Source organism: Macaca mulatta, chromosome 8, assembly GCF_049350105.2.
Source record: "Macaca mulatta isolate MMU2019108-1 chromosome 8, T2T-MMU8v2.0, whole genome shotgun sequence".
NCBI lineage: Eukaryota > Metazoa > Chordata > Mammalia > Primates > Cercopithecidae > Macaca > Macaca mulatta.
In genome coordinates this window covers 143,144,332-143,168,382 of record NC_133413.1, presented here as the reverse complement: position 1 = coordinate 143,168,382, position 24,051 = coordinate 143,144,332, and the positions used below count along the sequence as shown (strand labels likewise).

Below are 24,051 nucleotides of genomic sequence, written 5' to 3'. Positions count from 1 at the left end.
AAAGTGGTCCACATTCACAAAACCAGAAACTTTTGAAAGGCAAGATCATTTATTAACTCAAACTGTCAGAGCTTCATTATCCTAGGATAAAAGAGGGAAGCAATAGTGGGCATGCAGCTATGCCAGAAATATAATCTGACGGATTAATTTTAAAAAATTCTTTGCATTCAACGTAGGAACATTAATACAACTAAACATCATTTGCATTTAAGGAATTCATTCTGATTTATATTCTAATTTGAAATATATATCCAGATTTTTATCTGTATTGATTAAAAAAAAAAAGTCAACCATGAGAAAATGACAAGGGAAATTAACTGATACAACCTAGAATCTCCTGAACTTAAGTCAAAATAGAGCTGATAACTACCTCAACGACAAGTTGCAATCCACCAAGCAGGGCCAGAATATGTTGACAAATGCCCTATAGACCATGAGAATTCACGAAAAGATTTAGGATTTAACTAATCATTTGAATAAGCACCATACCAATCAAAATGGCAACATCTTTTTATAAACTGCCTCAATAAGTTATTCCAATTATGCATTTTAAGTAGTCATTTTCTTGTTTATAGGGATAAGCCAATAGCATGTCTAATTCATGTAAATTTAGAAATTGACAGTTCCTCATTCATTTCATTTATTCAACAAAGAAAAAGAATCAAGTACGTTAACATAATTCAACATAATGATAGCAGTATAATAAAGACATGCCAGCATACAGAAAGAGTATCTGAACAAGGATGCTCTCTTGGACAAAGTACTTCTTTATGTTTTAAAGGATAGCATGTATGAAATACACCTAAAATATGACTTAAACATACCTAAAATATTAGCAGAATCCTAGGGATCTAGGATTAATAATTCAAAATAGTTTTGTGAATAAGAACTTCATCCATAACTATGGTAGTCATAAAAAATGACTAAAAGATTAGAAGAACTAGAAAATAGAAGGGTAAGAGCTGTCTTACATCTAATTATTAGTAAGAGGATTATTTGCCAAATAACAAAAATTAACACAGAATGCAACCCAAAGCAAACAAAATATTCTTGTATCCTAGTTACCCTTTAAAATTTTTAGTTTCCTGGAAGCACTTTAAATTTACATTAAGCTTTATAATTTTCAAAAATGTTTTCTCATTCACCCATTGATTATAACTGCAGCAATGATATCACCTACTACAATTACAGTATTTTAAATTCAGCACTTTCAGATACTGCATGTTCATTTGCTTCATACTTTAAAAACAATAAACTGAAAACAAAACTCTCTTGATTAATTCAAACTCAGTATTCCACAATGCAATGTTAATACAAAATAGTCTAAACTTTCAAATCATTCAGATGATAGCTTATAGGTCAAAACCATATCTTCTCCAACACTGAAGTGTAAGAACCTCATCATATTATTTCTCAGGTCTTTTCATACCTATTGATCCCCATAATACACATATGGCATGAGCTGATAGTTCACCCTGCTTTCTACTTGTCCACAACTTTTACAACAAAGAGAAGAACAGAATTAGCTATGTCTTCTCTTTTAGAACCTTGTGACAGTACTTTGCAAATTAATGTTTCACTTCAGGTCACTGTATTTAAGTTCCTGTTCCACTCTCCTCCCAACCCCCACCCAGCACCTGAATCCTGCCATGCCTATATTCACTCACATTGTCAGTTCTAACCAAATCAAAACACCTGTACCATAGCCTTTGTACTCACTACCTTCTCCCACCACAAGCATCCATTAAACCACAGAGAATTTCTTTCCTACTCCACTAAAACATGATCTTTCTGTCATGAGTATTGGACTCAAAGTTTATGCACTTCATACAGTTTTTTCAAGTTACAACTATCGTTACTTAATTGTGCTAGCGAAACTCAAAATCGAGCAGGTTGCAATCAGCCAGTTATATTTCTTAACATTTAGCACTTTAAAAAAACTTTACTACAGACAGTTATATTTGTTTATATGCCTACTGATTAAAGTCTGATGAATTTACATTGATTCCTCCTGCATTTGACTACACCTTCTTAAAATAATGAATGTTCATGTTACTGTTATGATTAAAATTAATGTTTAAGTGCCTACCATGTGGCCTATAACATGCATTATTTTGCTTAAATCCTCAAAGAACCCTTTAAATGAAGTACTAATACTGTTACCAGTTTTTAAAGGGAGGTCATGGAGGCTCTGAAACATTCAGTAACTTGCTCATGTTAAAACAGGTAATGAATGGTGGATCCTTGAACTGAGGTATTCCTGTCCATGAAGACTATGCATTCAATCATTACAGATTCTGCATCTTGCAACTGATGATTTTCAGTTCTTATTACATTTATGGCAGTGCTTCAGTATAGGGGATGCTTACCAATTAAAAACAGATAAAACAATATAAAAATCAAATTATTTTATCTATTTATTTTTTCTTAAAATTTTAATTTTAATCTCTCATATACAAACAACATGCCTAAAGTTGGTTTTGTTAGACCAAAGAGTATGGAAAATAATTGTACAAAATAAATATCCTCCATGCATAAAATTACTAAGCAAAGATAAAAGGCTCTTCTGTTTTATTAAAATTTCTCAAAACAAAAGGGTACTACATCTCAACTATGACTATGAAACATCACATTATTAAAATTAAATAATTGGAGTAAACAAAGTAGCTTAACTTTCATCACGTTTGAAACTCATAAATTTTAAAATTAAGAGGAAATCTAGGATATGATACGTTAGAGAACAAAGGAAAACAAAAAGTGACTTTAAAAATAAATTAAATTTGCTAATCTAGGTTAACAAATAAAATCTTATGTTTAGTTTTCAATCCAAAAGTCACAATGCATTTGCCATAATTTTCTGCAATGATAACTAGGTTATTTCAAGATATCCCAAAACTTTTGTGTTCATTCATCCTTTTTAAACCCAACAAAATTCAATAAACTTTGCTGGGTACCTTTTATGAGTAAGTTACTATGTTAAGGCCTTGTAGATATACCATTTCATATAAGTAGTTTATACTTCAGTACCCTCGCTAATCAGGATGTACCAGAAATACGTTTATTTCTAATTGATGGTAACTTTTTTGACAATAAGAAAACAGACTTTCAAGATACTCTGAATATTAAGTAAATATCTATATTCTTCCTTCAACTTTACTGCAACAATCCTCCCAAAGTTGAGGTAATTATAACTACTGAAATAACATAATACTTGCATACCAATTTCTAATTTAATAAGAAGTATATTCTTATGTGCTGACTAATGATCTGTAGCAAGAAATGATAGGGAGTGGTCAACACTTCTTTAAAATACACAGTTACAGTAAAAATACTAAAAAACTGGGACCTTAATGAGGAACAGCAGAACTAAGCTGCCTTTTCAATATTCCGTTAATTTCTTTTAAAAATTGTACTACTGATATTCAAAACTTAAAATTAAAACTAGTATTTTCTCCCTCAGCTTAAATCACTTAAAACCAAAATTAAAAACATAAGCATCTGCAGATGCCATTTCTGTCTACTCAGCAAAACTAGAATTGCAAAACATTCTTTTTAGTAGAGTTAACTACCACAAAAGATAAACTGTTTCCCAGCTAGTGGCTTTAATCAACCCCCAACTAAAAACTAAACCATTATCTAATGTGATGTGACAGGGTGAAATCTCGTAACACATACATTCGGCAGGAGTGATGTAACAAATAGGGAGCTAGATGTGTGTCATATGTGATGGCTGGACTTCAACCAAATGTCAGAAAAGCAAATAAAAAGGTCTTTTCTCTTGTTCCAACCCTTACCACTATATGATCACACACACAAAAAGCACAGCACAGTAAGCCTGCGATTCCTGGACTTTACCCTCATTATAAATGTATGAAGGAGGCTAAGAAATCATCAGGTTGGAGGTTTGATTCTAAAGTAAACTTAGGAGGAAAGCTCTCTAGGACAGATAAACTTGAAATTTACCTACCTTGCTCAAGCCCTCTAATTCCAATGAAAAGGAGTGGCATAGGCTTGCCGGACTTTCAGGGCCCTTCTAGATGCCAGACATACACTCACTACTACAATCGGTCAGAAACTACGGTGGTCCATGAACACTGAGCCCATTTAGTTAACTGGGGCTCAAAGCTTTAGGAAATCTATGTGAGACAATGGGCTGTAGTGGAGAGATCGTTATACTGGGAGCCAAAAGGTTTCATGTCCAAAAGTTATACCCCAAATAGCTCAAACCTCTCCATTTTTTTTCCAAATTATGTTCAGTTTTCTACATTTTTCTCATTTTCTCCTCTCCATAGGTAGTTCAAAACTGCTGGCTTTTTTTGAACTATGACTTTTTGACTGTCTTACCTCCGCTTCAAGTTTGTGTTATTTACCCATCTAAAAGTGTGATTTTAAAAAAAATAAATAAATAAAACCTGTCATTCCTGAATAGGTGAAAATCAATAAAAAGAAATTGAGTTTGGAATTCAATGGCACCTGAAAGATCATCTAAAATGTAAGACTTTCATTTTAAGGTCATTAAAGCAGAGAAATACCTCTCCAAAATCACTAGTTCATGGCAAAATAGCACTTAAAACCCATATTTTATGACTTCCAGTTTAATTTATTTTTTCTAACACTTTTGTTTTTCAAAAAAACTAGGATAAGCAGAAAAAGCTTATAAATCAGAAAAAGTTCTATTAACAATGAATTAACATAAAAAAAGAACACTAGAGCAAGAACTACCTGAAACCAGGTGTGTGTTCAAATAAATAAGTCTTCTCTATCCCTATTTCTAATCATGCTTTTCACATTTGTGGAGGGGTACAGGGAAGCTTTCTTATATTTAGCATTGTTCAAAGGAATTTATGGGGCTTTCTTTTGTGGAAATTTTAAAATAGAAGTAAAATGTTTGTGTACTGGTACAGACCTGCTTGATAATTAAACTGGATGATTCACTTTGATCTTAAGATTCAAAATTTGTGACTAAATGTAAATTATCTCAGACTTTTTAAACAAAACTTACAAATTTCAATTGAATTGTCTGCAAGAAGGGTCCTTAAGCTGGAGGGCATGTGTAAGTTTTCTATGAACTTATGACCATAGTATATAATTCATTTATTTTGGTGTATACATACAACTGTATATTTTTTCTGAGTCCACGGCTGGCATTGGTTTTCAAAGGTAATGACTCAAAATAATAATCATTACTTTCCATGTATAGACAAATGGAAAGAATCCCAAATTACAAAAAGACAAAAATTGCATGCATTTTATATTAGCAAAAGAACCTCTATTTTTGAAGTATTCACCTAGTGTTCCTACAATACTGTATTTGATCTACGTGTTATATTTTAGGACCATTCTCCTACTCTAAATATAGATGACACAACTTTCTCTAGTAGTGTTTTCCTTTGAATAGTTAAACCTAATTAGAAAAAAAGTAACTTTTTATTCAGAAAATGTATACCTTTATTTAAATTAACAAGTATTTGTACTTGCTATATTGCAAATTTCCTTAATTCTCCGATACTATTAAAATTCTGTTCACGAACATCTTAAAAACTCACATTTGCAAATGTTTCACACAGTTCAAAAAACTCCAAATGTGTGAAAACAGCATTTGCCAATTCAAATTTATACTATTCTATTAAACTCTGATACTTGGAGTTATCTCCACAATTTTTAATCTTTCATATTTCCTTTTCTTTAGATTTAGAAGAGAATTAAATAGAAATATTCCAAAAGAGTCCCAGGGGCATAACTCATCTGAATGTTTTAAATTGACTCTACATTTCAAATTTATTTTAAGATTAACACCAGAGCATGTTATTTAATCTCTTGTGTTTTTGTAACAATCGCTTACTGTAGAATAACTATTTTAATTTCAATCAGAAAACAGGAGTTAAATCAGTAGTCAATACCAGTGTGATTTTATCACTTTTCTTACTAAACAATATTCAGAATGATTAGATACTTTAATACTTGCAAGCAAACTCTATAAAACTCTGTGGAAACATGAGGATTTTATTATCACTTCAAAAAGACTGTCTACAACTTTGGAAGGACAAGACAGATGGAAGAACTGCTTGAGCCCATGAGTTCGAGACCAGCCCGGGCAACATAGAGAGACACCTTTCTCTACAAAAAAAAAAAAAAAGAAAAAGAAAATCAGCAGGTTACTATGGCATATGCCTGTAATCCCAGCTACTTGGGAGGCTGAAGCAGGAGGATGGTTTGAGCCTCGGGAGGTAAAGGCTGCAGGCTGTGGCAAGTCATGATCTTGTGACAGCACTGCAGCCTGGGCGACAATAAGACCCTATCTCAAAAAAAAAAAAAGGAAAAAGAAAAAAATGTCATCAGCTTGTTGCAATGACATGTTTTGCCTTGTATGGTTCCAAGTCACTCTCCTGTCAACTAAAGCTACATTTAAAAACTTAATCACTTAACTCTTCAGATCCCCAAAGATTTACTTTTCTATTCTCCCTCTCCCCGGCATTTACCTCAATGCTTTACGATTATGTACCAATCTGCAGAATTTAAAGTAATATATAATTTTATTTGAACCTTAAAAACCAATCTCTAAATAAAAGCCAGTAATGCTGCTTCCATTTTACTGCTAAGAAAACCAAGTTAAAGGACTTACCCATATTTATAGGATTAATAAGTAACAGTCTAAATTTAAACCACCCGCTTACAGTGTCTTCAATATAACTTCAACTCTCAACTTTCTCCTTCCCCAAATATACTTCTGTATCAACACCCCATACTCATTTTTATTCTTATGATGTTACTACCTCCCAGAATTTATAAAACCGAATATCAAGGTTTGGATGCACAGAGTTTGTTGTGAAAAACATGATGAAAATAAGATAAAAGATAGTTGACTGCGCTAGCTGTAAACATTAGCATGTCAAAGTCTTTATGCAGATGACTGAAAAAGTTAAAAGAAAATGTTTTTAAAATATTGTAAAGCTATAATATTTTAAAAAATTAAAACAGCTCACACCACTCAGGAGTTATGTTTGGTCAGTGTAGGAGAGATCCAATTATCAAAAAGCAAATACTGGGACTAAGATGAGTGACCTCCTGATGGCTTCTCAGGGCCTGCATTCATTAGTACTGATAAATAAACCACCAATGAGTGTTCTTATGTGGCTGTGAAGTTACTCTGAAAATAAAAATAAATCACTACTTAAGGCCTGGCATAGTGGCTCATGCCTGTAATCCCAGCACTTTGGGAGGCTGAGGCAGGCAGATCACAAGGTAAAGAGATGGACACCATCCTGGTCAACATGGTGAAACCCCATCTCTTCTAAAAATACAAAAAAAAATTAGCTGGGCATGGTGGTGCGTGCCTGTAGTCCCAGCTACTCGGGAGGCCGAGGCAGGGGAATCGCCTGAACCTGGGAGGTGGAGGTTGCAGCGAGCGGAGGTTGCAGTGAGCCGAGATCGCACCACTGAATTCCAGACTGGCGAAAGAGTGAGACTCTGTCTCAAAAAAATAAATAAAATAAAATAAAATAAAAATAAATAAATTACTACTTTAAAAGGTACAATGTTGTCTTTCTGATCTTTAAGAATTATGTGATACAGTTTGTTCAAGCAATAATAACATACTTTTCCTGAGAAACACTGATTGAGTCTTCCTGTTAAATCAAATCTACACCAAAGCTAAAAGTGAGAGCTTAACTTCAGATTATTTCCACCTACTAAATTTAGAGTTTATCCTTTTATGTCTAGACACATACCAGAAACTATTTTCCTTTTTTATATATGAGAAACCAGCCAGGAGTGCACTTTGGGAGGCTGAGGTGGGAGGATCATTTGAGGCCAGGAATTCCAGACCAGCCCGGGCAATACAGTGACACTTCATCTCTACAAAAAAAATCTTTTTTCAAATTAGCCCAGACTTGTGGTGCACGCCTGTAGTTCCAGCTACTCAAGAGGCTGAGGTGAGAGGATAGCTTGAGCCCAGGAGGTAGAGGTTGTAGTGAGCCAAGATCATGCCACTGCACTCCAGCCTGGGTGACAGAGCAAGACTCTGTCTCAAAAAAAAAAAAGCAAGAAAAACCTTTAATAGGCATTTTAGGTTCTTCACTTGCACCACTTTCCTTTTGCACTTCTCTTCAAAAGGTAATTTATCAACGTGTGATAAGTTAGTTTCTCAGTAATATGCTGCTTTATTGTAAATGTTTTGAGTATAGAGACAGTAAGCAAGATTTACATTCCTGCTGCTCCCTATCCAATGCCTATAATAGTTCAAACTACATTTATCTCAAAGATGACTCAATACTTTTCAAAAAGAATTGAATAAATTTGGAAGACTAAGCATTCAATATGGATGCAAAAAATAGAATATGAAAGAAGGGAGAGAAGAGTGGGAGAAGAGGGAGAAAAGAATTTCGGTGTACTTTCAATGATTAACTATAATATTTTGCTTCTCACAAGAATGTCAGTTTCTCGTCAATCAAATAATCCTATAATTTTACTTAATATTAATGCAAAAATTTATATAATTTCCATGAAATGTAAAATGGTCATTTATAAATGTAATAATATGAAGAACTGTTTATTATCCCATTTATAAATAAGATCTGTTAAGAGCACTAATCTCATAGAACTTTTGTGTCCCATATAAAATTCAATGCATCTTAGTAATTAAATAGTTGGTCCAATAGCACACCACCTAATACTAAATTTAAGGGGCAGCTAAGCCTAACTAGTTCTTGAAACTACTGACATTAATAAGCAAAATAACAATAAGAAAAATATCTTTGTAAATTACCTAGAATATATACATATAATATTCTTAATCCTTTTTAAATTAAGGAGCCACCTGAAACAGAATGCCAAAATCTTTATATAAATCAGCTTATAAAAACAAAACTGGCAACAAGTTTCAGTGATATGTGATTATTCTGGCGAACGCTTATTTCCATTATAGAGAACTATTATTACCAGGGTTATTAAAATTAAATCTAAACTCCATCAGTGAGTACATTTGCATGACACTACTCAAATAAGCACATATGAATTTTGTGGCAAGAAGATACAACTTTCATTTGTTCTCTGAAATTCCAAGTATTCTAAAAACACAGAATACTCTAAAAGTACATTCAAGCATGGTTTTAAAAGTTCTTTTTTGTAGTTTTTTGAACTACTGGATCATAAATTTAACAGCTCCTAAGTTAGAAAACATTTTACTACCAAAAGAAAATTTCTCACTAATATCAAAGTTATATTAATAACCCTGAAAATTACTGACAGAATAAACTATGTGTTTCTCCAAAACTGGAAGCTAGTTCAACTGCAACACTGTCAGTTGGGAAGCCTAATATATTAATATGAATTAACTAAGTCACAAAGTCAATAACTTAAAAAATAAATAAATCACTTAAGAGTAACGTCAAAGAAGTAACAAGTATTATTTCTTATACCCTTGTATCACACAGAGATTCAGTAGTATGCCTTTGGAGTAAAAAGCTTCTCTTGGTCAAATGAGAACCAAGATAGCCAAGTGCTGCCTCAACTAGCATTTTTTGTTGCATGTTCTAATGCTGAGTTTCTCAATCATTTTTACCGCCACCCACCCTCATTCCAGTTGTCATTTGGCAAGGTCTGGAGACATTTTGATCGTCACTACTAGGAGAGATGCTACTGCCTAGTTTCCCATGTGCTTCCCAAACCCCTCCTGAGAACTACCATGTACATTCTTCACCTAGTGACAGTATCAATTAACCTCCCTATCTCAAATTGTAGCTTCAAACTGTCCTAAAGCGGAGCTCAAAACAATAGGTCATTAGCTGGGGTCAGAGATATGTGCCAAGCTCTAATGCCAGATGTTAAGAGAGAGAAACCCTAGCCTGGTCTATACAGTCAAATATCACGACTAAACAAGATTTCTCTGCCTGCCATTGCCAACTCAGGAAGTTGACTTAATACAAATCAATCAAAAGTAAATCTACAAAATGCCCACTATGGTTTTAAATGAGAGAAAATGTCAAAAAGTCTGGGAAACTCCAAGACCAGATAAACAAGAGCTCGCATCAAAATAAATGGGCTTCAAGAGGAACAAAGGCAGCATCCTTCCCAGAAGCGGAACCCCTCTAATGCCCGTCTCAGGTTAGGAGCCTGCGAATGGCAACAAAAAGACATCTGCCAAGACAGCAGAATGAGGGGCCACTTAACCCAAATGAGGAACACACTCCTTAGGAGAAAGGAGAATCCTCCTCATTCCTACTCTGGCCCAGGGACCCCTGCGTGTAGCTTCTCCTTCTGTCCTTTCCAGATGGTAGTTTTATACCAATTCATCAATTTTTCCTAACTACTGTATAAAGGCTATGTTGGGAGGTGTTTACATATACCACTTACCACGATGGCCAGAATAGTGGGAGACACATAGTTCTGAAAGGACAGCCTATTGTGCACTGGAGAGAGTAACAACGTGCCTTTAGGTTACGGCCCTCCAGGGAAAATAGGAGGTTAAGTGTGATTTTGGTTTTAGGTGAGATAATGAATAGTGGAGATGTTTTTGAAAGTGTTCACTATGAAAAAATGCTATGCTAACCATTAATATACTCTGTAGTTTGAAAGACTACCACTGACATACCAAAAATACCGATTTAAAACAAAATTTATCCAAAACTTGAGAAGTTGGTTCTCTGGATTACTCCTCTCTCTACTTCCACCAATATAGCTCATGTGAGGTATATATGAGGTATACACAAACCTCACACTCTAGACAATTATTTTCATTTCTCAAACACCAAAAATGATTGTACTAAATAATTTCGTCAGTTGACTAAAAATAGTTTTTAAATGCTAAACTGAAAAAGCCTAAAGAGTAGGAAAACTAAAAAACAACGTATAATGTGTAATCAAAATGTGAATACACTGATGTTTCTGCTACCATCAGTGGAATTTACTGTCTTAATTAACATATGTAAGGCTACAGATATTGTGATATTTAGGTGAAAGTTCTATATTTTCCATACCATTTTTGTAAGTAGTCCAGTGCCTCCAAACGAGCACCAATCTCAAAAGTGATTCCAGGGCGATTTGGGGGCTTTTTACTCATCTTGAGATCCTATTCTTCAGTATTCTCTTTTCACTACCTCAAGAGAAAGAAAAAAGTTAGATTCCGATGCAGAAAATGCATAGGAAGTAGAGTATAAGGGAACAGGTAAAATTAAATTTAAACAGAATTTCTAAAACAATACATGGGAATATAAAATACTTGCCAAATTGTTAAGAAATCTGACGGAGTATTACCAACATCTCTATATAAAGTTCTGTGCAATCTGCAGGCAATCTTGATAATGACTTAAGAAAAAGAACAAAGAAAACATAACTATCTAAAAAGAATGAATAAATGGACTGTTAAAAATTGTTAATAGCTAAAAATGCTTTATATTTTAGCTTGAAGATACCCAAGAAAATTCTCCATGGGGACAGTTGAAAATGCTTTCCTGCCTTTGAAAAATTAAGGCAGCTGAATGTTCTGGAATACGACTACTGAAATTCTTGAGAACAAAATCAATTTTTTAATTTCAACAAATATTTGTTGAGTGCCTCATACTACAAAACATTAGATAAGGCCCTACAGCACACAAAGATGGAGGAAACAGTGGGCACAATCCTCTGCCAGTAAAGATACCACTAATTCCTCTTGGGATTAGGATGTTTCATTACTCATGATCTCCCACCTTGGCAGCATATAATTCAATAATTTTAATTTAACATATAGTGTTACAAAAGAGACTGCTTTCTTATACTTCACATTCAACAAGCAATAATAATATGCTTTTGTTAACTCTGAGTATTTCTACTATATTTCAATATAGACAGTGTCCACATTGATAATAAAAGTGGTTGTAATGCTAGAACAAAAACTGCAAAGGAGTACCTATGTATCCCTAGGTCGTTCACATGCAAAGTATTATATTTTGGGCCACACTGGCCACCGAGCACATTTGAGGTGGCCTCTTTTTCACTAATGGGTTTATGAGGAACATGAATAAATTTTGAGATAACCTAATCAAAACATAACTCATAATTAGAAATGTAAATTGATTGTTATCAGGGGCAAGGAGAGATCCCTAAAATGTCCTTCAATATTTGAGATCACTAATGACTATGTTCCCTAGAGTTTAAAACGAAAAAAAGAAACACACACACTTGTCATTTTTTATAATGGTTTTGTCACAATTCAAAATAGACATAACAGAACAGCAAACATAAAATTTCAACTGCTCCCTCTTTTCTCTTTGAAAGAGCCTGATAGATCAGGGAAAAAATAGCATCAATACGGGCCATGAAAATATGCGAACTCAAATACTCATGGTTGGAGGGGGAGAGTGGGTATCCTCCTGCTATGGCATAAGCAAATATTAAAGCATTAAAATGTTAACAGGGATCTTGCCCAGGGTGTAGGTGGTGCAAAAGAACAAATGTATGAATATTTCTAACAGAGGTCTCGTCAGTGTGCAACATGTAAGGCAGTTACTTAAATGTGTAGAAATCGAATCAACCTTTTCTGCTGTCCGTCACAGGAAGAAATCAGTAAGAGGTAGTAAAGGTACACTAACATCTTTTAGGATCAAACTTACAGCCCATAATTAAGCGATGGATTGAGTAAGTATAATCCCCCACTGACACTTAGGGGTGAAGTACCAGAAAAAAAACAAGATTTTCCTTTGTCTTAGGTTTGAAGAGGGAAGGATGAAGAGGGACTTGAATTAAGGAACTTTTATAAAGTAAGACAGCCTACTGGGAGTAAAACTTGAAGCAAAAAGAAGGCAGAGAGCACGGAGAGGAATAAAAACAGAAAGGAAAGGAGCAAAGAATGGCAAGAAATAGGACAGTGGAAGTTTTCGGAGATGACAAGTGAGAGAGAAGAAGAAATGAGCAAGAAGACATAGAGACGGATAACGTAAAGCAATGGTCAGAGAATGACCGCCAGGCCAAAAAAGGTGAGGAGGTGAAGCCAGAGAGGGGTGGCAAGCGACAGGCAGGAAAGGCTGAGACCGGGCTGGCAGGGAGCTGGAGAAGCCTCCAGGTTTGACAGCCATCCGGCCCTCGGCAGGGGGGTAAGGAAGGGAGGGGAAGGGGGAGCGGCGGCGCCCAGACAATAGGGCCGGCGAGTTACGGGGAGGGAGGCAGGAGGGGAGCGGGCCGGAGAGAGAGACACCAGAATGGGGCCGTCCCGGGCGGCCTGGCGGTGGCCAGGCGGCCTCCCGGCTCAGCCGCCGCCGCCTCTTACCGACTCGGCCTCCTCTCTGCACAGCAGCCGGGCCGTCCGGGGCCGAGCTGGGGTACGAGCAGGGCGGCCAGCCCGGGCCTCTGCCTCTGCCTCCGCCCAGGCAGCGGCCGGGGAGGGAGCAGGAGCGGAGCGAGCTGGGGCCGCAGCGCCGGATCGGCCCAAGGTTTCGCGGGAGGGAGCTGGGTCCGAGCCCTCAAGCTCGCTCAGGGTCCGCTGCCATCGCCGCCGCCACCGCCTCCGCCGCCGGCCAGCCCTGACGCGACGCCGGGCCCCGGCGACGTCAGCCGCCCGCGACGTGCCGGAAGCGGGCCTGGCCTTGTCACGTGACTCGCGAGGGTTGGGCCCGGGCCGCGCAGCAGATTGGCGGGCCGCCGTGGGAGGCGGGGCTTTGCGGTCGTTGATGGACCGCTAGCGGGCGGGGCTCTGGGTTAGTGGAGGAAAGAACGCGAGCTCTTGGTGCCTATTGGTAGTTGTGAAGTGTTTGACCTTTGAGATTTGAGGACGAAGGGCATTGCTTGTTATTCTTGATTCGTTGGGAACCACGTCCCCCAAACCCCTCTACCCAGGACCCTTGGCAAACTTTTTCAAATGCACTACATGCTTTCTTAGATAACCACCCCATTCCACATCAAGAATAGAGCATGGTTACTGCTACAAAATCAATAAACCTCCCTAGAATGGATACTTTGTGATAGACGCTAGGCTGTAAATATGTCACCTGACAATCACAACTGTACAACTGTGTTACAATTGTATTGCTTTCCAGTCTTGGAGATCTTTACAATACAAAGAAGCATATTACTAAGATGTGTGTGTGCGCTCGCGCTGAGGCACAGCTGAATAACCTTAACCTATGGCTACATTGATATCACTTCCCCAGGACTACACAGCTAATGATAGCAGAACTGCTTTTATTGAATACCTACCCTCCCAAACTCTACTAAGCATAGGAGACAGTATCCCTGCTGTGGGGAGAAACCAATAAGTGAACACACTGAAAATAATATTGAGATGAAACATCTTTTTTCTCTTGCTTTCCACTGTACCACTCTGGCTTTCAAGTGCAACACTGCATACAAATGACACATATTTATCTTGCTTCATAGTGTGGAGTTAAAATAGCAAAGTAACTCTCTTTAAGCTTCAGTTATAGTAAGATTCGGTAAAATAAACAATCATTTTTTTTTATTCAACAAACATTCATTTAGCACCTACTATATCACTAATAGCTACTGAGCTAGACTGAGCATGGTGATACATAGAAAAGATAGAAATAAGACAGTCTCTGGTGGATATTTGTTGCCTTGTTATTTGGTTGCCCGGCATCTCAACTCTCTTTCCATGTTTGAGAAATTTCTCGTCATGGTTGTCGTTAGTTCAGAACACCAAATACTTGTAGCATCTTCCTTAGGACATGACAGGATTATACTTTCTACCCTCCTTAGAATTATGCATGGCTATTTGATTTGCTTTGGCTGATAAAATGTAATTAGAAGTGAGATTTGTCATGGCCGGTTGGTAATTTTTAACGCCAGCTCACCAAACTTTCTGTCTCTGGCACAGTGTAAAGCGGTGTTCGAGATGATAGCTGCTCTACCATCTGTCTAAAACTGTCTACTGGGTTCTAGACAGATTATAATGAACCAAGGCCTCACTGATAATCTACAACTACTGTGTTGTATAAGGAAAAAATAAATATTTATTATTTTAAGCTATGGAGATTTGGGGGCTGGATTGTTTGTTACACAGCATAATCCTACCCAAACTAAATGATACATCCAACCTTATGTATCTTGGATGCAGAATCAACCTCCCACTAAATAAGATGAAAACATCAGAAACTTATGTTGCCAGTCTCCCTTGCAGCTAAAGTTCTAGTCTCAAGTAAAACTCTCTTACCAATGACTTTGTCGCTAATGATGTTCAAAATAAGGAAACTTTTCTCCTGCATCTGTGGCAGTACCAGTATTCAAGTTTCTGATGGTCAGCCTAGAGTTAAATCTTTCTGAACTCTGGCAGAACCCCTGCTGAATCACAAGCTAGTAAGTGAGAAATAATAAATATCTATTATTATACACCACTAAAAATTTGAGGTTGTTTGCAATTTAAATAAAATACATACATAAAGAATAACACATATTCTGTCCATTCTCCCAACTATTTGTTGAGAATCCACCCTGAAAAGATGATTGTTCCATTTTAATTGGAACTTGACGATGGGTCTTCCAATAATGACACTTGAAAGAAAAAAATTAAAATGAGGTCTTATATAAATGATTCCTGGCTTCAGTGGATTGAATAGGCTTAGTAATCCTCTGTGGAGTTAATACCATCCCCTAGAGGGCACTTTGGAAATGGAGGAAGGTGTTTTGGTTGTCTCAGGATTGGGGTCGGGCGCTGCTACTACTTAGTGGGAAGGAACCAGGGCTACTAGACATCCTGAAATTTACAGTGCAGTTCCATACCTTGAAGAATTGCCCCAGGTCATGCATGACTTCTGGATGTTCTTCCAGACATTCATGTAGGTGAAAAATCTGTTTATAATTGTCTGTACCTAAAACTGCATTTCACATGTAAGTTTTCACATATAAGTATTTTTGAAAGGTTTTAATATACATTAAAAATTTCCAGGAATGAAGCAACTATGTAGCGTAAGGGAACACTGACCTTTTTTTCTGAACATTACCAAGAGTGTATCTCATTTTAAAATATCATGCCACCAATGGCTAATTATTCATAGTATTTGAGGCCCTGATAGAACTCACCTATGTCAGTCTGGTTGCGTAGCTGTTACATTTAGGAAAATCTAAATTTAGATACAAGCATGTCACTACTTCATTATATATCTCTGTGAGACATGGCTGAACGTTATGTATTGAAAAATATATATGATTTCTTATGAATTATTTTCATAAAATTTGGTTTTTTATATTATCATTGTCATATTGGTTTTTAAGTATATATATATAGCTTGGTTATGTTATTTATGAATTTAATGTCAGAAAGTGGAGAGGGTGTGAACATAATACTGACTCTAAAAGGGAGTCTTTTAGACTTATCTCAAGCCTGATAAAACTGACAAAAAATTCATGTAGGATGTCATTTCCTCTTTTAACCACACAGAGTCAAAGGTCAGGATCAGAGTCGGGATACAGGATATACAAAATTCTAGTACTGACTCCCCGGCCATGTAGTGAAGCTATGCATTGCTCTGTCCCTTCTCCTCTCTTCCACCCAACACACCCTCTTCCAGATGGTTGATGCCCAGCCATCAGTCACTCCATCTCCAAATATAGAAAGAAAGAACTTACAGCTGTGTTTGAGCAGAACCAAACAAGCAGTGGGCAAATTATCTTGAAACAACAGTTGTTAGGCAGAAATCACTGAACTAAATTCCTCCAACATTAAAAATACGAATATGGAACCATAATATCTCCTGGAATATTTAACAAATGTTTACCTATTTTAAGGTAGAAAAAAAGTTACCACTAAATACCAGATACTTCTTGATTACAAATAAAACACAAGAAAGTTACTTTTTGTGTGTTTACTTAATATTTATAATTAGCATTATTAAAGAAAATCAAAGCAATTCAAGGTTTTTTTGTTTTGTTTTGTTTTGTTTTGTTTTAGGTTAGTTTAGCAGAAATTTAAACAGCTGTGATAGATAACCTCCGTCAAATCTCTTCATTCCAGGTGCATAAAAATCTTTGAAAATAGCACTGACATAATTTTCCTCACCTGCCAAAGAGCTCACTTATCTTTTCTCTGTCACCATATCCCTTTATCAACTGAACAGAAGTTATAGTTATTCCAGAATTAATCCCTGGCAATAGGAGCTCTAGGCCATGTATAAACTAACAGAGATGTCATCTCTCCCAATGTTCCCACAGCATTTTTTTCACCTCTCTAATGTATTCCTCACTGTGATTCATAGGTTTACATTCCACTTTCTTAGAATGAGCCAACTCCAAGGATGATAGGGTGTTCCAGATTACTTTAAATGTATTTATATATATGTATAAATAAAGAAACATAATGTTATTGAAGTAAATAATACATACTTATTAATTTATGTACAAAGTACATAATATTCAAGTAATATATATTACTTTGATATATATATGTATATATGCATATATGTAAGTTTATGTGTTACTCAGTTTACACGTTACTCAGAGCCACATGGATTTCTGAGATTTTTAAAACTTTTAGGCTTGGCAGTAATGATTCTAAGATATCAAAGTCTCTGCTACTAAGGGTCATAAAATAGAAAAAATATGTATGTCTATTTCAGCAAATGCAGCAAGAGAGGCAAAGAACTCCTTTGTGTGTGTGCAGATTACCGTGAAGCAAGAGAGTGAACATAAAATATATCATCCAGCCCTGAACACTTTTGAGAATGGAAGGAAGTGCTATTAATAATTACACCAGAATGACAGGTGGATCCCAGACAGTTCCAGACAAACTGAGATATCTGGTCATGACACATAAAGCACGAAGAAATAATCATGAGAAATTAGTGAAGATTTTATAAATAGAAGTACATTGAATATGGAATCCTCTCATGATACCTCAAAGGATTTTCACATTTCCGATTTAGGACAAAGGATGGTCTCTGCTTCCCGCTGCTATATGATACTTTGCACCTCCCCTGATTTGTATCATTGTTTACTAGTGTCTCTTGCATTAACTATATCTGTATTTCTCAAGCTTTGGTCTGCCAATTATCTGCATTATAGAGATGTGCATACAGCTCAGGGGCACTGTTTTAACAAGACGGTCTGTTAAAATGCAACACTGTTTGATAAAATGCAAGTTCCTGGGCCCTGATTTATATCTTAGGTTTGGGGACTGGAAATCTGCATTTTCAGTAAACTACCCAAAACAATTCATACGTACATGAAAAATTCAGACTCGCAGTGTGTGAGGATTCTTTTTGTAGCATGTAACAGAAAATTTTATGAAAACAGGTATAAGCATAAAGGGAATTTTTCAGTTCGGGGAATTAATCGAAGATAAGGGATAAATCTGCCTTCTGCATCAGTTTGATTTAGTGAAAAATTATAACATCTTTCACTCTACTTCCTAAGGTTTAGCTTGATTCTGGGGATCCCCAATAGCTTAAGATATTACAGCATCCTGGTGACCATAAAAACAAATCCTAGAAGTCTTTCTCTCACTGGCCTAAATAAAGTTAGGTGCTTAAACCTGAACCAAGCATGGTGGCCATGGGGATGACTTGTACTGATTTGGCTTAAACTGGGTTCCTATTCCTAATCAGGCAGGAAAGCGTGAAGACTGGTCTAAACCTCATGGACTGAGCGATGGGAATGAGTGGGTTCTTTAATGCAAAATTTGAGTGCTGTTACTGAAAAGAAAGAGACTGTAATTTGGACAACAAAATAACTAATATTCAACACAACTGTAACTCCAAATTACAATTTACAGCCATTCAACAAAGCTGAGAATTCTCTTCCTGGCTTGCAAAGTTAGAAAACCAAGCCAAATGAGAGCCAAATCTAGTGAGAGATTGACCTAACACTCACATTCCTAATTCTGTAGGTGTTTGATTTTAGAGATAGTCTCTGCAATGTCCAATCCCTATTTCTGCAGATTGTTAAAATTTGGGTAGGAGAGGCTGAGCAACAGAACACAGCAACTACACAAATTAACAGTCACCAAATAGTGAATATTTTTACTCTGTTAGTGATCATTCTTTTCATTGAGAACAGAGCTAGCAGCAATTAAGTGGCATCCTGAAAAATGGCAGACAGCATACATGCATGCATGCAATATTCATTTATTTACATGCATTCATTCATCATTAATTTATTTGTTTAATCACTTAATGTCTTAGTTTGTGCTGCTATTTAAAAAAATACCATAGACTGGGTAGCTTAAACAACAGAAATTTATTCCTAACAGTTCTAGAGGCTGGGAAGTCCAAGATCAAGATGCCAATTGATTTGGTGCCTGGGATTCTTGCTGGTTTGCACTTGGCTGCCTTCTCACTGTGTCCTCACATGACAGACAGAGATCATCTCTCTAATGTTTCTTCTAAGGGACTAATCTCATTCATGAAGGCTCAACCTTCATTACATAGTTACTTACCAAAGGCCCACTTCCAAGTACCATCGCACTGGGGATTAGGGCTTCAATATATTAATTTGGGGGACAGGGAAACACACACGTTCAGTTCATAGCACTCAACAAACTTTTTTAATTCTCTCCTAATGCTAGAGACTGGGGGGATGTAGAGTAAGGGAACAGAAAGAAAAATGAAACTAGATACCCATTCAGAGGTGACTTGTCATGATGCAGACATGGATACAGAAACAACTAAACACAATATGAAGCTAAATATAAATCAGTTTGAAATAAAGATACTATTGGAATATGGTCATTCTGACTTAACAAATCAAGAAAGACAGCATAGAAGAAGAGACATTCAAAATATGCTTTGAAGGATAAGTAAGCTCCAAATAAGAGTTCTATGCAGACTTTATAATTATTAATGCCTTACAGTGCTTTATAGTTTCAATTCAAGGACTGACAAATGAAAATATTCTACTTCCATTTCTTTTCCACATGCACGTATTGAACATCTGTGATGTGCCAAGCACACAGCACTAGTTTCAGGGAGCATAAGGGATAAGCTTAATTCCTGATCATTGTTAAGACATTTAACAATGTAGAAATGTAGACAAACATGCAAACAGATAACTTGGATACATTGTAAGTGTTAGTGTGGAAGAATGCGCAGGGTCAGCATTTGGGCTCTAACTGGTCACTCAGAATTTGTCTAAATGTCTGGCCTCCTGGCCAGGACCAGAAAACAATAACAATATCTCCAAGGTAATTGTGGACATTCAAATGAAATAATTCCCCTTCTGCAGGAGGGAGAGTGAGCAGGGAAGGGGCAGATAATTTGTCAGCGCAAGCATTGCACAGCTGGTGGTTTGCCTTAGTAAAAGTGTTGAGGCAACACACCGTTGTGGTCGAGTATCGGATTACTTCCTCTTTTGTATTTTGCAAAACATTCTACTGAGCCAGTTTCACCAGGATAAGGAGAAACACCCTTTTGTTTTCTTTCTTTTCTCTCCTATTTTTTTTATAACTATGATGTCTTCAAGACAATAGGAGACTGTAGATTTGAAGGAAATCAGTCCATTAACTTGCTTTTTGCTATTGTTTTTTAAATAACAACTTAAAATAATAAACCATATAAGATCCAGGGATCTGGAATGAAGCCAAGAATTGTATGTTAGACCTGACACATTACCAGTTTGTGTGGGGACTAAATACCTCTCTGATTTGCTCTTCCTCACATGTAAATTAAAAATTTAAACTTACTTTGCAGAGTTGTAATGAAGATTAAATTAGAAATTATGTTTTGCAAATTATAATCGATATACAATTGGCAGGTGCTTCCTAATGTTCCTTTGTCATCATTTTCAAGGACCCATATACTAATGATTGTAATCTCTAAGAATAGTCCCAGTTTTATTATGATTCCGTGAAAACACACATTTGCTGAGGACGTGCTGTGTCAAGCCCTGTGTTTGCTGCTGGAGATTACAAAGATGAATAAGACACTATTCGTGCTGCCCAGAATGTAAGCTCTTATTAAGACTTTATTGTAAAATTTCCACTAGCTAATCAGTCTCTCTTAATGTGACTCCTCTGCACCCTCATTTCATAATCTGTCTCTCCCTATCTCTGTCTCTCTCTCTCAAAAAAAAAAAAAAAAAAAAAAAAGCTGCAATTGAAAATGAACCCTGAGTAAACAGTAGGGATATACCTATAGCATTTTTGAGAGACAGAATTCTAGTTGCAGGAAATATTCTATAAATTCTAAAAAGACACATTAGCAGCAAATGATCTGCCTGTCTCAGCCTCCCAAAGTGCTGGGATTACAGACATGAGCCACCGCGCCCTGCCAAACACAACATTTTTTAAAGTAAAAGGGAGGAATGTAAATATTTGTGACCAAAGGAAATTTGAGAACATCAATTATAAGAAAATCAAATCTAAAGTACTTATCATCTAAAATGAAAGTACTACAATGAATTTAATGATGTAGAAATTGTAGATTCTAAAAAGCAGGACAAAGCCTCAGAAATCTCATTGTTCTATCACTATCTGGACATGAACTATTCCAGTGTTATTACAACAGAATTGAGGTGAGTCAGTTTTAAAAAATGCAAATTTAGCCTGGTTTGCCACTTTTCTGATTTCTATGTCCTTTCTTAGTACATCACTTATAATTTAATTATTCTCATATTCTCTAAATACTCACATATATAGTCCCCATCCCTACCCCCATATTACCTGTAGGTAACATAATTCCTTAATGGCACTGTGATCTCACAATCTCATGACAACTCATACCGCCAACATAATCTTTTTCTCATAAAGCCAAATAGTTTGAAAGTTCTTCAAAGACGTGCCCATGAATTATTCACCCGACACAGGACAGATGCCTAAGCAACAGGTTGTCCAATAAGCTCAAGGTTCTAGCAGTTAAAAACAAAGAGCTGGATCGGGTGTGGTGGCTGACGCCTGTAATCCCAGCACTTTGGCAGGCCAAGGCAGGTGGATCATGAGGTCAGGAGATTGAGACTATCCTGGCCAACATGGTGTGAAATACTCTCTCTACTAAAATACGAAACATTAGCTGGGCGTGGTGGTGCACACCTGTAGTCCCAGCTACTTGGGAGGTTGAGGCAGGGGAATTGCTTGAACCCGGGAGGCAAAGGTTGCAGTGAGCTGAGGTCATGTCCATGCACTCCAACCTGGCAACAGAGCGAGACTCCCATCTAAAAAAAAAAAGAAATAAAAAAAAGAGGTAGGTATGTCTCAAAACAGTTATAAGCATGAATATTGACACAAGAAGCTGACTGGAATCAAATGCATGAAAAGTTGTCGATATGTTCTTAATAGAATGTACAGTCACAGAGGTAGCAGCTTGGTATCAAAGAGATTATGACAACTAAAGGTTTCAAAGTTACCTTTCCGTCTGCTAACTTCTACAAGCAGAAGGTAAGCTGAGAAAGTTGCTCAGCCCCCAAAAAAGGCATATTCTCTAATCTTCAGAGGTGGCCAAGGAGAGTAATGGAAAAGGAATACTTTTACTTTCTGGAGGGTAGAAACAAGAGCCCCAATTGCCTGAGCTACTACCCCTGAGGAGCAGAATCAGAGCTGTATCAAGGAACATTCCCTACTCACAGGGTACAAGGCTTTTGTAACAACTGATCATTCCGTTTCAGAATAGCTCCATTACTGTCTTGCTAAATAGGAGAAGTTTTGATGGAAGTTATTCCATCTCTGTTCTGGTATTGAATGTTGGACATATAGGCTAAGATGTTTAAGAAGTCTTTGTATTAAGAGAAACCAAACTGATGTAGAGATTATTATGAGATTCTGGACTGGAAGTCTGTTGTCATGATTAAATAAGATTTTGGCATGTTCTCTGGAAAGATGAAGTGAAAACAGCATCTTTTTTGGGGGGGGGACAGAGTCTCTCTCTATTGCCCAGACTAGGGTACACGATCTTGGCTTCACCACCTCCGCCTCCCTTGCTCAAATGATCCTACTGCCTCAGCCTCCTGAGTAGTTGGGACCACAGACTTAAGCCATCATACCTGGCTATTTTTTTTTTTTGTAGGCACGAGGTTTCTTCACGTTGCCCAAGCTGGTCTTGAACTCCTGAGCTTAAGTGATCCACCTACCTCGGCCTCTCAAAATGCTGGGATTATAGGTGTGAGTCACCATGCCTAGCTGAATACAGTATTTTTTTTTTAAAGTAAAAAGGAGGAATGTACATATTCGTGACCAACGTGGAGGGCTATAGTAAATTCTACAACAATTCCCAGTTCTTCCTTTCCACCCCATCCCCCGCCCCCCATGTGCTTCTGCTATATACATCTACCCATTGCCCTATGACTTACAGTGCTTCCCCCTGGAGGTGTGTACTTCCCTATCCTGATGGCATTGGACTTGACCATGCAATATGCTTTGACCAAGGAAATATGGGTAGAACTTTCAGGTGTCAGCTCTGAAAAGCTTTAAAAGCCATTATGTGTTTCTGACAGCTCTCCTGTTCTCTTCCCTCTGCCGCAAGAAAGGGAAGTCCCTCACAAGGGGTACTGCCTCCAGGAATGATGGCACAAGGAGCAAAGTTTCAGCCAACTTGCAGTTAACACAGGTCAAAATGTGTTAGATTCGGCAGGGCACAGTGGCTTATGTCCGTAATCCCAGCGTTTTGGGAGGCTGAGGCAGGGGGATCACCTGAGGTCAGGAGTTAGAGACCAGCCTGGCCAACAAGGTGAAACCCCATCTGTACTAAAAGACACAAAAATTAGCTGGTGGTGGGTGCCTGTAATCCCAGCTACTCGGGTGGCTGAGGCAGGAGAATCGCTTGAATCTAGGAGGCAAAGGCTGCAGTAAGCCGAGATCGTGCCACTGCACTCCAGCCTGGGCGACAGAGTGAGACTTGTTATCAATCAAAAGATAATAATATCAATAATAATAATAATATATAATAATATAATAATATAATAATATAATAATGATATAATAATTATATCAATAATAATAATATCAATCAAAAGATAATAATAACAATAGTAATAATAATAAGAAGAAGAAGAAGATGTGTTAGATTTGAGCAGAGAAGCAGAACTACTAGGAATGATGCAGAATTGCAATTGTGTAAAATAGAGATTGAACCTTGTACAATTACGGACACTGGTAAGCGAGCTCAGTTTGGCTGTTTCTTAGGAGGGGTGCTGAGCCTGAAATCACAA

At 36.9% G+C, this 24,051-nt stretch overlaps 1 protein-coding gene across 26 annotated transcripts in view; it reads right to left on the bottom strand.

The window, feature by feature from the left end:
* The window catches only part of PHF20L1 (PHD finger protein 20 like 1), a 73,924-nt gene extending 60,421 nt beyond the window's left edge, over nucleotides 1–13,503 (bottom strand). For 17 of the 26 annotated variants that reach the window (XR_013397426.1, XR_013397427.1, XR_013397428.1 and 14 more), the window contains exons 1-2: nucleotides 13,241–13,503; nucleotides 10,974–11,089 (exon numbers count right to left, since the gene is read on the bottom strand). Coding sequence is in view for 21 of the 26 variants with exons in the window: in XM_028852917.2 (XP_028708750.1) it covers nucleotides 10,974–11,056 (83 nt within the window). In the remaining 5 variants the exon portion in view is untranslated. Of the gene's footprint in view, nucleotides 1–10,973; nucleotides 11,094–13,240 lie in introns of all 26 variants that reach the window. The other 9 variants (XM_028852916.2, XM_028852919.2, XM_028852920.2 and 6 more) reach the window with 1 other exon arrangement.
* Between the last annotated feature and the right edge of the window lie 10,548 nt (nucleotides 13,504–24,051).